Source organism: Somniosus microcephalus, chromosome 13, assembly GCF_052327205.1.
Source record: "Somniosus microcephalus isolate GS21.2 chromosome 13, FLI_Smic_1.0, whole genome shotgun sequence".
Taxonomy (NCBI): Eukaryota; Metazoa; Chordata; class Chondrichthyes; order Squaliformes; family Somniosidae; genus Somniosus; species Somniosus microcephalus.
The window spans coordinates 66,313,878-66,327,108 of record NC_140999.1 but is presented as its reverse complement, the minus strand read 5'-3'; the positions used below and the strand labels follow the sequence as shown (position 1 = coordinate 66,327,108).

At 45.6% G+C, this 13,231-nt stretch overlaps 1 protein-coding gene across 1 annotated transcript; it reads left to right on the top strand.

Annotated features, from left to right (window-relative positions):
* Positions 1–3,036: 3,036 nt before the first annotated feature.
* LOC147108387 (zona pellucida sperm-binding protein 4-like) lies at positions 3,037–12,278 on the top strand. The gene is made up of 9 exons (XM_086004979.1): positions 3,037–3,294; positions 5,273–5,451; positions 5,524–5,621; positions 5,702–5,835; positions 5,920–6,109; positions 8,264–8,411; positions 8,519–8,591; positions 11,925–12,035; positions 12,102–12,278. Exons 1-9 carry the CDS (start codon positions 3,066–3,068, stop codon positions 12,248–12,250), a joined length of 1,311 nt encoding a protein of 436 aa, XP_085861105.1. The 5' UTR covers positions 3,037–3,065; the 3' UTR covers positions 12,251–12,278.
* Positions 12,279–13,231: the final 953 nt, after the last annotated feature.

Below are 13,231 nucleotides of genomic sequence, written 5' to 3'. Positions count from 1 at the left end.
TAAGAGCTTTTATAGATATGTGAAGAGAAAAGGATTAGTGAAATCAAGTGTAGGTCCCTTGCAGTCAGAAGCAGGGGAAGTTATAATGGGGAACAAAGAAATGGCAGACCAATTAAATGCATATTTTGGTTCTGTCTTCACATAGGAGGACACAAATAACCTCCCAGAGATGTTGGAGAGCATAGGGTCTGATGAGAGGGAGGAACTGAAAGAAATCAGTATTTGTAGGGAAATGGTGTTGGGGAAATTGATGGGATTGAAGGCCGATAAATCCCCAGAGCCTGATAATCTGCATCCTAGGGTACTTAAGGAAGTGGCCCTAGAAATAGTAGATACATTGCTGATCATCTTCCAAAATTCGCTGGAATCTGGAACTGTACCCATGGATTGGAGGGTAGCTAATGTTACCCCACTATTCAAAAAGGGTGGTAGAGAGAAAGCGGGGAATTACAGACCGGTAAGCCTGACATCGGTAGTGGGGAAAATGCAGGAGTCCATTATAAAGGATGTAATTACTGAGCACTTGGAAAACAGTGACAGGATCGGACAAAGTCAACATGGATTTACAAAAGGTAAATCGTGCTTGACTAATCTACTGGAATTTTTTGAGGATGTAACTGGGAAAATAGATAAGGGAGAACCAGTAGATGTGGTGTATTTGGACTTTCAAAAGGCTTTCGATAAGGTCCCACATAAGAGATTAACGTGTAAAGTTAAGGCACATGGGATTGCGGGCAAGCTATTGACTTGGATAGAGAACTGGTTGGCGGACAGAAAGCAGAGAGTAGGAATTAACGGGTCTTTTTCCGAGTGGCAGGCAGTGACTAGTGGGGTACCGCAGGGATCGGTCCTTGGACCCCAGCTATTCACAATATACATTAATGATCTAGATAAGGGAACTAGATGTAATATCTCCAAGTTTGCAGACGACACAAAGCTGGGTGGGTGTGTGTGCTGCGAGGAGGATACCGAGAAACTCCAGGATGATTTGGACAGGTTGGGTGATTGGGCAGAAGCGTGGCAGATGCAATATAGCGTGGATAAATGTGAGGTTATCCACTTTGGTGTCAAAAACAGAAAGGCAGACTATTATCTGAATGGCAATAGATTGGGAGAAGGGGAAGTGCAACGAGACCTGGGTGTCCTTGTGCACCAGTCGCTGAAGGTAAGCATACAGGTGCAGCAGGCGGTGAAGAATGCAAATGGTATGTTGGCCTTCATAGCAAAAGGGTTTGAGTACAGGAGCAAGGATGTCCTGCTGCAGTTGTACAGGGCCTTGGTGAGACCACACCTTGAGTACTGTGTGCAGTTTTGGTCACCTTATCTGAGGAAGGATGTTCTTGCCATGGAAGGAGTTCAGTGAAGATTCACAAGGCTGATCCCTGGGATGGCAGGAATGACGTATGAGGAGAGATTGGGTCGATTGGGCTTATACTCGCTGGAGTTTAGAAGAATGAGAGGGGATCTCATCGAAACTTATAAAATTCTGACAGGTCTGGACAAACTAGATGCAGGTAGAATGTTCCCGATGGTCGGAGAGTCCAGAACCAGGGGTCATAATCTAAGGATAAGGGGTAAGCCATTTAGGACAGAGATGAGGAAGAATTTCTTCACCCAGAGAGTGGTGAACCTGTGGAATTCTCTACCACAGAAGGCGGTTGAGGCCAAGTCTTTAAATATATTCAAGAAGGAGTTAGATATATTTCTTAGAGCTAAAGGTATCAAGGGATATGGGGAGAAGGCAGGTACGGGGTACTGAGTTTGGATGATCAGCCATGATCTCATCGAATGGTGGAGCAGGCTCGAGGGGCCGAATGGCCTACTCCTGCTCCTATCTTCTATGTTTCTATGTTTCTATGACCAGTTACAACTATCGAGGAATTTTGCTGGAGCTCTTTCCTAGAGGTTTTATGAAGAGTTTCAATGGGGTCGACAGATGTTTCCACTTGTGGGGAAAGAACTAGGAGTTTGTGTAGTTTAGCTGTGACCTCTGCAAATAATTGCTGTTTATAAAATGCAATTTTGTTTTCAAGAATCGTTCAATGATTTTTTTTTGAAGGGGCACGGTTAAAGAAGAGTTCAAGAAGTAGAAATATGATTAATTCCTGAGTTAGGACATTCAACATTCCTACATTACAACAGCGACTACACTTCAAAACTACTTCATTGGCTGTAAGGTGCTTTGGGACATCCTGAGATCGTGAAAGGCGCTGTAGAATGATAGCTTCACTAGGCTGGTACCTCATTCTCCGGTATTCCTGGTGCTGCTCCTGGCTCACTCTTCTACACTTGCATTGAAGCAGGGTTATTTTCCTGGCTTGTTGGTGATCAAGCAGTGAGGGCCACCAGGTTACATATTGTGGTGGGATACAATTCTGCTGCTGCTGATGGTCCGCAGCACCTCATGATGTTTGGACTACTAGACCTGTCCTTAGTCTGTCTCCCTTAGCCTGGTGGTAGTGCCACACTACACGATGGAGAGTGGTGCAGCCATTATATATCAGCCTACATTAGACGGTCAAATCCTGCAGGGAGGCTCCAGGCCACAACTTCTGACACTAGAGCAGAGAAAGTGAGTGCAATGGGCCCGAGGGTCAGTTGCTAAGATGTTATTTGGAGCAGGAATGGAAGACTGACCCTTGGGAACCAGCGGAGACAGGCTGACAGACGGACCGTTTGCCTGCCTGCCTCTCTTCCACGGCTATGTTCGCGCCCGGGTGGCGCTGCAGATGGGGCACGCGGTGTCCGCCGGCACGCTTGAGGCCTTCCGCGACCGGTGGGCGCCGCGGGGACTGGAGTGCATCATCACCCCGGCCAACGCAATTTTAACTTAATTTGTTCAGTTTTATTTTAAATGTTATTAATTTACAATCAATTTGTTTAATGAAAAAGAGTGACAGGCTGACAGATACAGCGTATCAAGAATGCAAACTACCTCCCCGAGTAACCCGTGGGAACAGGAACCCGCCACACTGGGATTGGCTCCAATTCCTGCCGCACTCGGAGCCCGGCCATAAAGCGGCTTGGTGTGGGAGGAGATTATTATTCTACTTGCAGCAACCAAGATGGGCCATTGGACGGTTGGCTGCTCTCTCTGCCTCTTCGCTGGGCTCTCCTTACTCCGAGCCCAGCCACTGCTTCTCGGCGATGATGTTTGTCCGACAGACCCAGGCTGGAGATTTGAGTGCGGCCACCCAGACATTAGCAGCACCGACTGCATCAGCCAGGGTTGCTGCTTTGACCCGCGGGGCTCGAATGTCCATCCCTGCTTCTACAGTCTGAGGAACAGCCCAGGTAACAAAGCGCTCCTCGACCCGATTCTAGAGGGAATACTTGTGGGGATGGGGGAGGAATCCAACTTGTAGACCAGGACATGATCCACGGACTTGTTGCTGTCTCATTCTGTGTAATGGGGCAGGGTGGACATGTCTGTTGACCGAACTCCTCCCGTGGAGTCCTGAGTGTAGCTGCTTCCCCTTGGTGTATGGTATTGTAATTAACTAAATAGAACATCAAGGTGTATGGCTGTTCCTCCCGCCATCATATTGAAGGCAGGTGTCAATAGTTGAGGTTCGGGGTAGTGGAAGGAATTAGCTCGGTTTGTGAATACTTGCTGGAATGAGGAAATGGTGTCCAGTTTGATTCAGTTGAAGTCAAGTAACCTGCTGCTGAAATTGTATAATGAGTGACCCTATTGCTCTGCGAAGGTGTTGATTCTGTCGATCAGGTGGTTATTGGGCATTATTAATGGTACATGTCTGGTCTACAATGGCAGTAAATCTCAAACCTGTGCTTCATCTAATGGTGGTAGGGTGGAGCAAGTTTGGCCTTGACGGTTGATCCACCTGGTGAAGGAACATTGGTGGTAAAATTGGCCTTTCAGTAGAATTGGTAATGTGTTGAGTCTGCAGGATCTCTTCTACAGGTTGGTTGGTCAAGCTGTTACTGGATTAGTAGTTGTTGAGAACATGGAATCTTCTGTAGGCTACAATTTATATATGAATTCTCTCATTGAATAGCCAGTCACACCCACAGTAGTGGAAAGGTAACTGCTGTTGCAAGGAAGGTTTTTTGATGGTAAATATCTGCCACACCTGATGCATGTGTTTGGGTTGTTGCTTATAAATATTGGTGGCCTGCAGTAGACCTTTGGACTCCAATGTTTTGATTTCCATGTGGTTTGGAGTTTGCTGCTGATTGGTACAAAGTAGCTCCCACCTTATGATGTTCTCTTGAATGGTGGTAGCAAAAAAAAATCACTATCCAGTCCAGAGCTTCCAATGCAATAGCATGGATATCTTGTAGGCTGCCTGAGAATTTCATCTGAGGGCAATGCTCAATGTTGTGATCCAGGGTCTAATTAGGAGCTCCACAGTCGCATGATGGGCATGCTTTAATCTTCCACCTATGCAGATGGTGGCAGCATCTACCATGACTGGTTCTGAGGCAGTTGATTGTCCTAGTTTGATCCTTCAGGCTGTACTATGAAGTCCTCTATGGAATCCATTTGGAATGTTGCATTTCACCATCTGTCAAGACTGAAGGGTTTTGGCAAGTGTCCAAAATTGCTTTCTAGATTTGAGATGGGTTGGCCTAGATCGGCATGTCTCTTCTGGTGTAGCGGTAGTTGCATCTGAGACTGCATATTCACAGCGTAAGTGTGGTGACCAATTACCTGATTGTCATTAAAAAAAACATCTGGTTCACTAATTTCCTTTTTTGGGGAAGGAAATCTGCTGTCTTTGCCTGGACTGGCCTATGAGTCCAGACCCACAGCAATGTGGTTGACTCTTAGCAGCTCTCTGAAATGGCCCAGCAAGCCACTGAGTTGTACCAAACCACTGACTGTCACTGGGAACCTTCCCCCACATGGAAGGCAGCTCACCACCACCTTTTTATGGGGCAATAAATCCCAGCCTTGCCAGTGACCCCCACATCCTGTGAATTAATAATAAAACAATAACTCAATCTGAAATCACTGCTAGCCATGGGTCAAGTGATATGCAGTTGGGATATAGATCAGTCATGATCTCATTGAATGGTGGCACCGGCCTGAGGGGCAGACTGGCCGAGACCTGTTCCCAGCTAATATAAATGCATCCTTGCTCACTCCACTGTCAAACTAAATGGTTGTGCTTCTACTTGGATTCTAGTCCTGTTCCTGCTGTGAGCTGGTCTGTGGCTTTTGAGACTCTGTCCCTCAAGTCTCTGGTCTGAGACCTCTGATTTCTCCACGAATGAGCAGTGGAATTGAATTGTAATTCTCTTGCAGTGTGCACAGCGGATGGTCAGTTCATCATAGTGATCTCCAAGACCCTGACCCTTCCTGCCCTCAACCTGTCATCTCTGTATGTGAAAGATGGACAAGAAGCAGAGTGCAGGCCTAAACTAACCACTGCCCAGCTTGCGACCTTCCGCTTCCCGATTACCTCTTGTGGCTCGACCAAGCGGGTGAGTATTAATGGGCCGAGCATTCTCCACCTGAATGAACCAGCTCCCTATTAACCAGTGTCCTCATTGCAGGAGGAGAATGGAACCTTGGTGTATGAAACGGATGTGTTGGGTAAGAGGATGATTCTGACTGGGAAACTGGGCTCAATAACCCGAGACAGCACCTTCAGGTAGGAGGATGGTGGGGAGATGTTGGGGTTGGAGGGATGTGTTGCTGGATGAAGCTCCACCTGCTATTGTCTCTCTGCAGCCTGCATGTCCAGTGCAAGTACAAGGGGAGGAAAGAGACTGGCTTACAAATCAATGCCACGGTTTACACGGCTCCTCCACCACCTCCAGCTTCTGATGATGGGATTCTGAAACTGGAACTGAGAATTGCAAAAGGTACAACGGCCCTGGGTAATGGTGACAGAAGCACTGGGAATGTGTCGATGCAGGGAGTTACTGATTCTTCTGTCTGCCTTTCAGGTGGTAACTACAGATCCTGGTATGTGGATAGTGACTACCCCATTCAGAGTATCCTTCAGGACCCGGTGTTTGTGGAGGTTCGTGTCCAGGACCGCACGGACCCAATGATTGTCCTGAGGTTGCATGACTGCTGGGCGACTCCTGTCCCAGCCCCAAACTTCGAGGTGCAATGGAGTTTACTGGTGGATGGGTAAGGAAAAGTTGAATGGAAGGGCTAATGGTTATAGAAAATGATGATGGGCAGGGAAAGATCAACTGTTCAATCAAGCCTGCCCCACACTGACACTAGCATTGTGACTAGACCGTTCCTACTCATCTGAATAACCACGCAATCTCCTGGGAGAGACAGAAAACCCAGGACCAATGAGGAGAGGGAGGTGGGTGGGGGGAATACTGATTCCTCTGATTGCATCAGGTGATTGCATCCAGTCCTGGAGATCACATGGGCCACACTCTGCCAAATGTTAATTGTGAAGACACTTGCCTTCTATGTGATCGGAGCTCTGCTTCTGGCCAAGGACCAGTCCAGCTCTCCCCTGGTAGGTAGGCAGCAAATTGGAACCAACCCTTTGTCTGTGTTCTAGTCACTTGCTACTGTCTAGCCGGGGGGGGGGGGGGTGGGTAGGAAGTAGAACCACCCAACATTAGTCTATTCCTACTCTTGCCCAAACACCTCCCCATGTCCTCGTATGTCAAACTAATAATCTCAGCAAGGATGCTATACAGCCCTTTATAGATCTCCATCAGGCCACCTCTAATTCTATGCTGGTCAAGGATAAATAGACACCGCTCAATGTGTCTGAGTAGCTAAGGTGCTTGTAGCTAGGATTCATTCTTGTAGTTCCTCAGTACCTTCTCCCATGGAAGCAGAGGGTAGTGGTTGATGTGTTTTTTTGTGACTGGAAGGCTGGTTCCAGTGGAGTTCTGCAGGGCTCAATACTAGGTCCCTTGCTTTGTGTGGTGTATATATCAACAATCTTGACTTGAATATAGGGGGGTATGATTAACAAGTTTACAGATGGTACTAAAATCTGCTGTGTGGTTGATACTGAAGGAAGCTATCAATAAATTGGTCAAGTGGGCAGAATAGTGGCAAATGGAATACAACCTGGAGATGTGAGGTAATGCATTTGGGGAGGGCAACAAGGAAAGGGAATACACATTAAATGGTAGGACACGAGTAGTGTAGAGGAACAAAGGAACCTTGGCGTGCATGTCCACAGATCCCTGAAGGTAGCAGGCCAAGTAGATAAGGTGATTAAGAAAGCATATGTAATGCTTGCCTTTATTAGCTGTGGGATAGAAAACAAGAGCAGGGGGGTTATGCTTCAACTGCATGAAACACTAGTTAGGCCTCAGCTGGAGTACTGTGTGCAGTTCTGGTCACCACATTACAGGAAAGATGTGATTGCACTAGAGGGTACAGAAGAGATTTACAAGGATGTTGCTGGGAGTAGAGAATCTTAGCTATGAGGAAAGACTGGATAGGCTGGGTTTGTTTTCCTTGGAACATAGGAGGCTGAGGAGACCTTATTGAGGTGGGTAAAATTGGGGGGCCTAGATCAAGTGGATAGAAAGGTCCTATTTCCCTTGGCAGAGGGCTCAAGAACCAGGGGGCACAGATTTAAAGTAATTGGTGGAAGGTTTAGAAGTGGGTCATGTGATTAGGCTGGATAGCTTTGTTGGCCGGTGTGGACGCTGTAGTGTATGTACTTTGCAGAAGGACCTATATTCTGCAGCCCCTGTATACTGCAGTACCAGTAGTGACCACCCCTGTATATAAGCCTGTGTAGTAACATTTGCATAGTAGTTCCAGGTTGCCTCCATTCAGTAAAGACCTGTTATAACCAACTCCTGCAGTCCGTGTCTCAATTATACACGGACATAATAGACGCGATGGGCCAAAATGGCCTCCTTCCGTGCTGTAACTTTCTATGATTCTATGAGGGGACCAAAACTAGGTGTAGTACAATTGATGCAGTCTATCCAATGACATGCATAGTGACTGAATGTTGTCCTTTGATTTGTATTGAATAGTTCTATGAATACAATCCAATACCCTGTTGGCTTTAGCTAAGTTTCTCTACATGGGTCAAGAGAAAATGTTCAGGATCATTCAGTATTGTTCCACTAATGCAGCAGTTACTATTGCACTAACAAAGCTGAACGTGACCCTAGCTTTAGGAGTAATGGGGTGAACTAATTGGTACATTGTAGATGGCTACTTTCTCATCGAAGGAATGGCTTGCACTCTAACCCTTGCAACCAATGAATGAAAATCCCTTTTTTTTTTTATTGGATCAATTTATTTTCCTGCTCCCACTGACTGACCCTCCTGTTGCAGGTGCCCCTATGAGGGTGATGACTACCAGACCCTCCTACACCCAGTGGATGTGTTTTCTGGCCTGCAGTTCCCAACCCATCACAAGCGGTTTGAAGTGAAGACTTTTGTTTTCCTGGATGGAGATTCTGCCCAGCCCCTCACTGGACAGGTAACCAAACAGGAGTCTGAGCCAATGAAATCCTTTACTGGCTCCTTGTATAATAGCCTGGTTCATCTGTCTGCATGAAGCTCGCTGTAAACTCCTTTCCGTTCTAGGTTTACTTGCACTGCAGTGCTGAGGTGTGCTCCCCCTCTGCTCAGGATGACTGTACATCCAAATGTGGCCGAAGTGAGTCTTTGATTTAATCTCTTGCTGATTTTGTTCTGATGCAGAATTAGTTTCTAGTCAAAGCAAAAATAATTTGCTGGTGTTACAGTAATATCTGGCCAGTTCCCAGTTCCCTACAACGAGAGGTTTATCACTCTCTCCCTTCCCATATGAACAAACCTGCTCTCAATGGGAAGGACCCTTATCTATAAATGGGAGCCAGAACTCTTAACCAGAATCTCCAGGGCCTGACTGCAATCGTCAGAACATAAGAAATAGGAGCAGGAGTTGGCCGTTTGGCCCCTCGAGCCTGCTCCGCCATTCAATAAGATCATATCTGATGACCTCAACGCCCCTTTCCTGCCTGCTCCCCATAACCTTTGACTTCTCTGCAGCTCAAATATGTATATCTCTGCCTTGGATATCTTCAATGACTCTGCCTCCACAGCTCTGGGGTAGAGAATTCCAAAGTTTCACGACCCCCTGAGAAGAACTTCCTCCTCATCTTTTCAAATAGGCGACCCCTTATCCTGAAACTGTGCCTCCCCCCAGTTCTAGATTCCACCCTGAAGGAAACATCCTCCCTGCATCTACACTTGAGCCTCCTCAGAATCTTATGTTTCATCTAAATTCCAATGAGTATAGGCTCAACCCTGCTTCATAAGACAACCCCTTCATCTCAGGAATTAATCTAGTGAACGTTCTCTGGACTGCCTCCAATGCAAATATATCCCCCCTTTTTTAAATAAGGAAACCAAAACTACGCAGTACTCCAGGTGTGGTGTCACCAGTGCCCTGTACAGTTGTAGCAAGCCCTCCCCACTTTTATACTCCCATCACCCCTTGCAATAAAGGCCAACATTCATTTGCCTTTCTAATTACTTGCTGTACCTGCATGCTAACTTTTTGTGTTTGATGTACAAGGACTCCCAGATCCATCTGTACTGCAGCATTAGACAGTCTCTATATTTATATATATTTTTTTAAATTTGCTTTAAAATTTCCAACCAGTGGATAACCTCCGTTTCCCACATTATACTCCAGCTGCCAAATTTTTGCCCACTCACCCTATCCATATCCCTCTGCAGACATTTTATGTCCTCACAATTTGCTTTCCCACTTATCTTTATCATTAGCAAATTTGGCTACATTACACTCCCTTCATCCAAGTCATTAAAATAGATTGTAAATAGTTAAGGCCCCAGCACTGATCTCTGGCACCCCACTAGTTAGTTTGCCAACTGGAAAATGACCCATTTATCCTGACTTTGTTTTCTGTTAGTTAGCCAATCTTCTATCCATGCTAATATATTACCCCCAACCCATTGAGCTCTTATCTTGTGCAGTAATCTTTTATGTGACACCTTATCAAAGACCTTTTTTGGAAATCCAAATACACTACATCTACTGGTTCCCCTTTATCCACCCAGCTTGTTACATCCTCCAAGAACTGTAGTAAATTTGTCAAACATGATTTCCCTTTCATACAATTAAGCAGAGTCAACATGGCTTTATGATCTAAATGTCCTGCTATTACTTCCTTAATAATGGATTCCAGCATTTACCCAATGACCGGCTAACTGGCCTATAGTTTCCTGCTTTTTGCCTCCCTCCTTTCTTCATTTGTTACATTTGCAGTTCTCCGACTGCTCCAGAATCCAGGGAATTTTGGTAGATTACAGCCAACACATCTGCTATCTCTGCAGCCACTTCTTTTAGACCCTAGGATGCAGGCCATCAGGTCCAGGGGACTTGTCAGCCTTTAGTCCCATTAGTTTGCCTAGTACTTTATATCTCTAGTGATAGTCATTGTTAAGTTCTTCCCTCACAAAAGCCCCTTGATTGATTATCAATTATTATTGGGATGCTTTTGTTGTCTTCTACTGTGGAAACTGATATGAAATATTTGCTCAAAGTCTCTGCCATTTCCCTGTTTTCCATTATTAATTCCCCAGCTCCAACATTTACTTAGCTACTCTCTTCCCTTTATGTATCTGTAGAAGCTCTTGCTGTCTCTTTATATTTTTTGCTAGTTTACACCATCTATTTAGTCATCCTTTGCTGGTTTCTAAGGCCTACCACTAATCTTCACAACATTGTATGCCTTTTCAATCAATTAGATGCCTTCCTTAGTTAGCCACAGATGGTTCATCCTTCTGTCTTTCTTTCTCACTGGAATAAACGGAGCGTTATGAAATGGCTGCCACTGCTTATCTACTGTCTTACCCTTTAATCTATTTTCCCAGTCTACTTTAGCCAACTCTATCTTCATACCTTTGTAATTGCCTTTATTTAAGTTTAGGACACTAGTTTCAGACCCAAATGTCTTGCCCTAAAACTTCTCATACTATGATCACTCTTCCCTAGGGGATCCTTTACTATGAGATCATTAATCCTGTCTCATACACATTACCAGATCTAAAATAGCTGCCTCCCTAGTTGGTTCCACAACGTTTTGTTCTAAGAAACCATCCTGAATACAATCTATGAACTCTTCCTCAAGGATACCCTTGCCAATTTGATTTGTCCAATCTACATGAAGATTAAAATCACCTATGATTTATCACAGTACCTTTCTTACAAGCCCCTATTATTTCTTGATTTATACTCTCTGTCGCTCCTACAGTGTAGCTACTGCGGGGGGACCTATAGACTACTCCCACCGGTGACTTCTTTCCTGTACTATTTCTTATCTCCACCAAACTGATTCTACATCCTGCTCTTCTGAGCCATATCATTTCTCACCACTGCACTGATCTCATCCTTTATTAACAGAGCTACCCCACCTCTTCTTCCTTTCTGCCTATCTTCTGAAATGTCAAATACCCCATAATATTCAGTTCCCAGCTTTGGTCACCTTGCAACCATGTCTCTAATGACTATCAGATCATGGCCATTTATTTCTCTTTTTGCCATCAACTCCTCTATCTTGTTACGAATGCTGCATGCGTTCAGATAGAGCTTTTAATTTTCCCTTTACCATTTTTACCCACTCTGAAACTATTTGCCGGTGCATGCTTATGTTTGTACGCTCTGTCTCCTGTCACACTCTGGTTATCGGTTCTCCTATTGCTACCCTGCACTATTGCCTTCTCCTCCTTTCTGTCTTTCTAAATTCCCCTTCGCCTCAATCCCCCCTCCCACTAATAGTCTCAGTCTAGGTAGTGTCTAGCTGTTTGCCCATCATTGCAAACATTGAACTGGAAGTGCAGATGGTGTAACGTGGGTTGGTCTCTGGCTATATAGCAGGTAAAGTGTGATCTCCAGTGTCTAGTCAGGAGTTTTCTTCTTGGAGATGATACATGGGTGGGTCAGGACAAAACTGTCTGCTAACAATGTCTCATTTCCCAATAGAGAGACGCAGGAGTACAGGTGACCATGAGGGAACATTGGTGAGTGCTCCTGGTCCCATCATATTCCTGGAAGGTGAGAGTCATCTGTCTAAGAAGCTGCTTGAAGAGAATGGTAAGTGGAGGTTCTTCAATAGGCCACTGTGAACCCTTCCAAATATAACGTCTTGTGTCCCAATAGATGCTGCTGGGTCTCCTTCTCGGTTTCTGCGTGGAGCAGCCATTGGCTTCATGGTGGTGGCTCTGTCCCTGTTGGTGGTGATGGCTGCAGTGTACAGGATGAAGAAACCAAGAGCTCTCTCTTCCCAATGTAGTGAGATTGAACTGTAGACCTGAACAAATAAACCAGCTGGACAGATGTGTGCCTTTTGGGTGTTGATGTGAATCATGAAATGGCTATTAGGAAGTCCTAGGTACACTAGTAGTAAACATTAAATCCCACTGACTGGAGGGACAAGGTGTAAACTGAGCAAAGCTTTACCGTCAGACATGGTAACTATCTAATCCAGCACTCCTTGTGTCTAGTTGAGGTTGGGGGGGGCCCCCCTGCCCCCACAAGAAAAAGCAAAGCCCTGGCTTTTGTCAGCTGACAAGGTGGGGGGGTCATTGGGAAATCCTTTTGCTCTAAAGAATGACCTGATTACAATGTGCATTAGTACTTACAGTAATATTGTCTTAGGCTGCCCTGCATTCAACTTCTAACCAGTTTTTTCTTTATTGAGGATTAGACCTTGGGTTGACTTAGATCCTGGGAAAGAATGTGTGGGTAACTTGGTTTGTTCTATGCAAAAGCAGGAGTGTGGCACATGATCAAGATGTCTTAAATTAAGAAACCACCAAGGCTGCTGCAGTGGTGCCTGAGAACCTTCACCTATCTCGTCTACAAGGGTCATACTTTTTATTTCTCTCCTGCTCCCTCCTTCCCTGCAGCTGCCTGTTTGCCATGTGCCTATGATGGACTGCAGGCTGAGTGCTTTTGTGTAGTGTGCTATTGTTTGGCATGGCACCTCAAGTGAACAGTTGAGGACCTTTTCCTACAGATGCTCAGGCTCCTGCCTGTAGGCCTAGCAGACCTTTAGTGGAACAGTATTTCTCTTTGGACTGGGTTGGGGATTCATGGCAAGAACTGAGCCAGAGCGTCACTGATCTCATTAGACCCAACACCAATGTCGGGCTGGTCAGTGAAGCAGTGCCCTGCAGTGGGGACATGGCTGGCATGGACATAGATGATGGTGGCCATGTCTCCTCCACTGCCTACATGGCAGAACTGTCTAGGGCTTCAGCTGCTATGATTATGCATCAATCCCAACC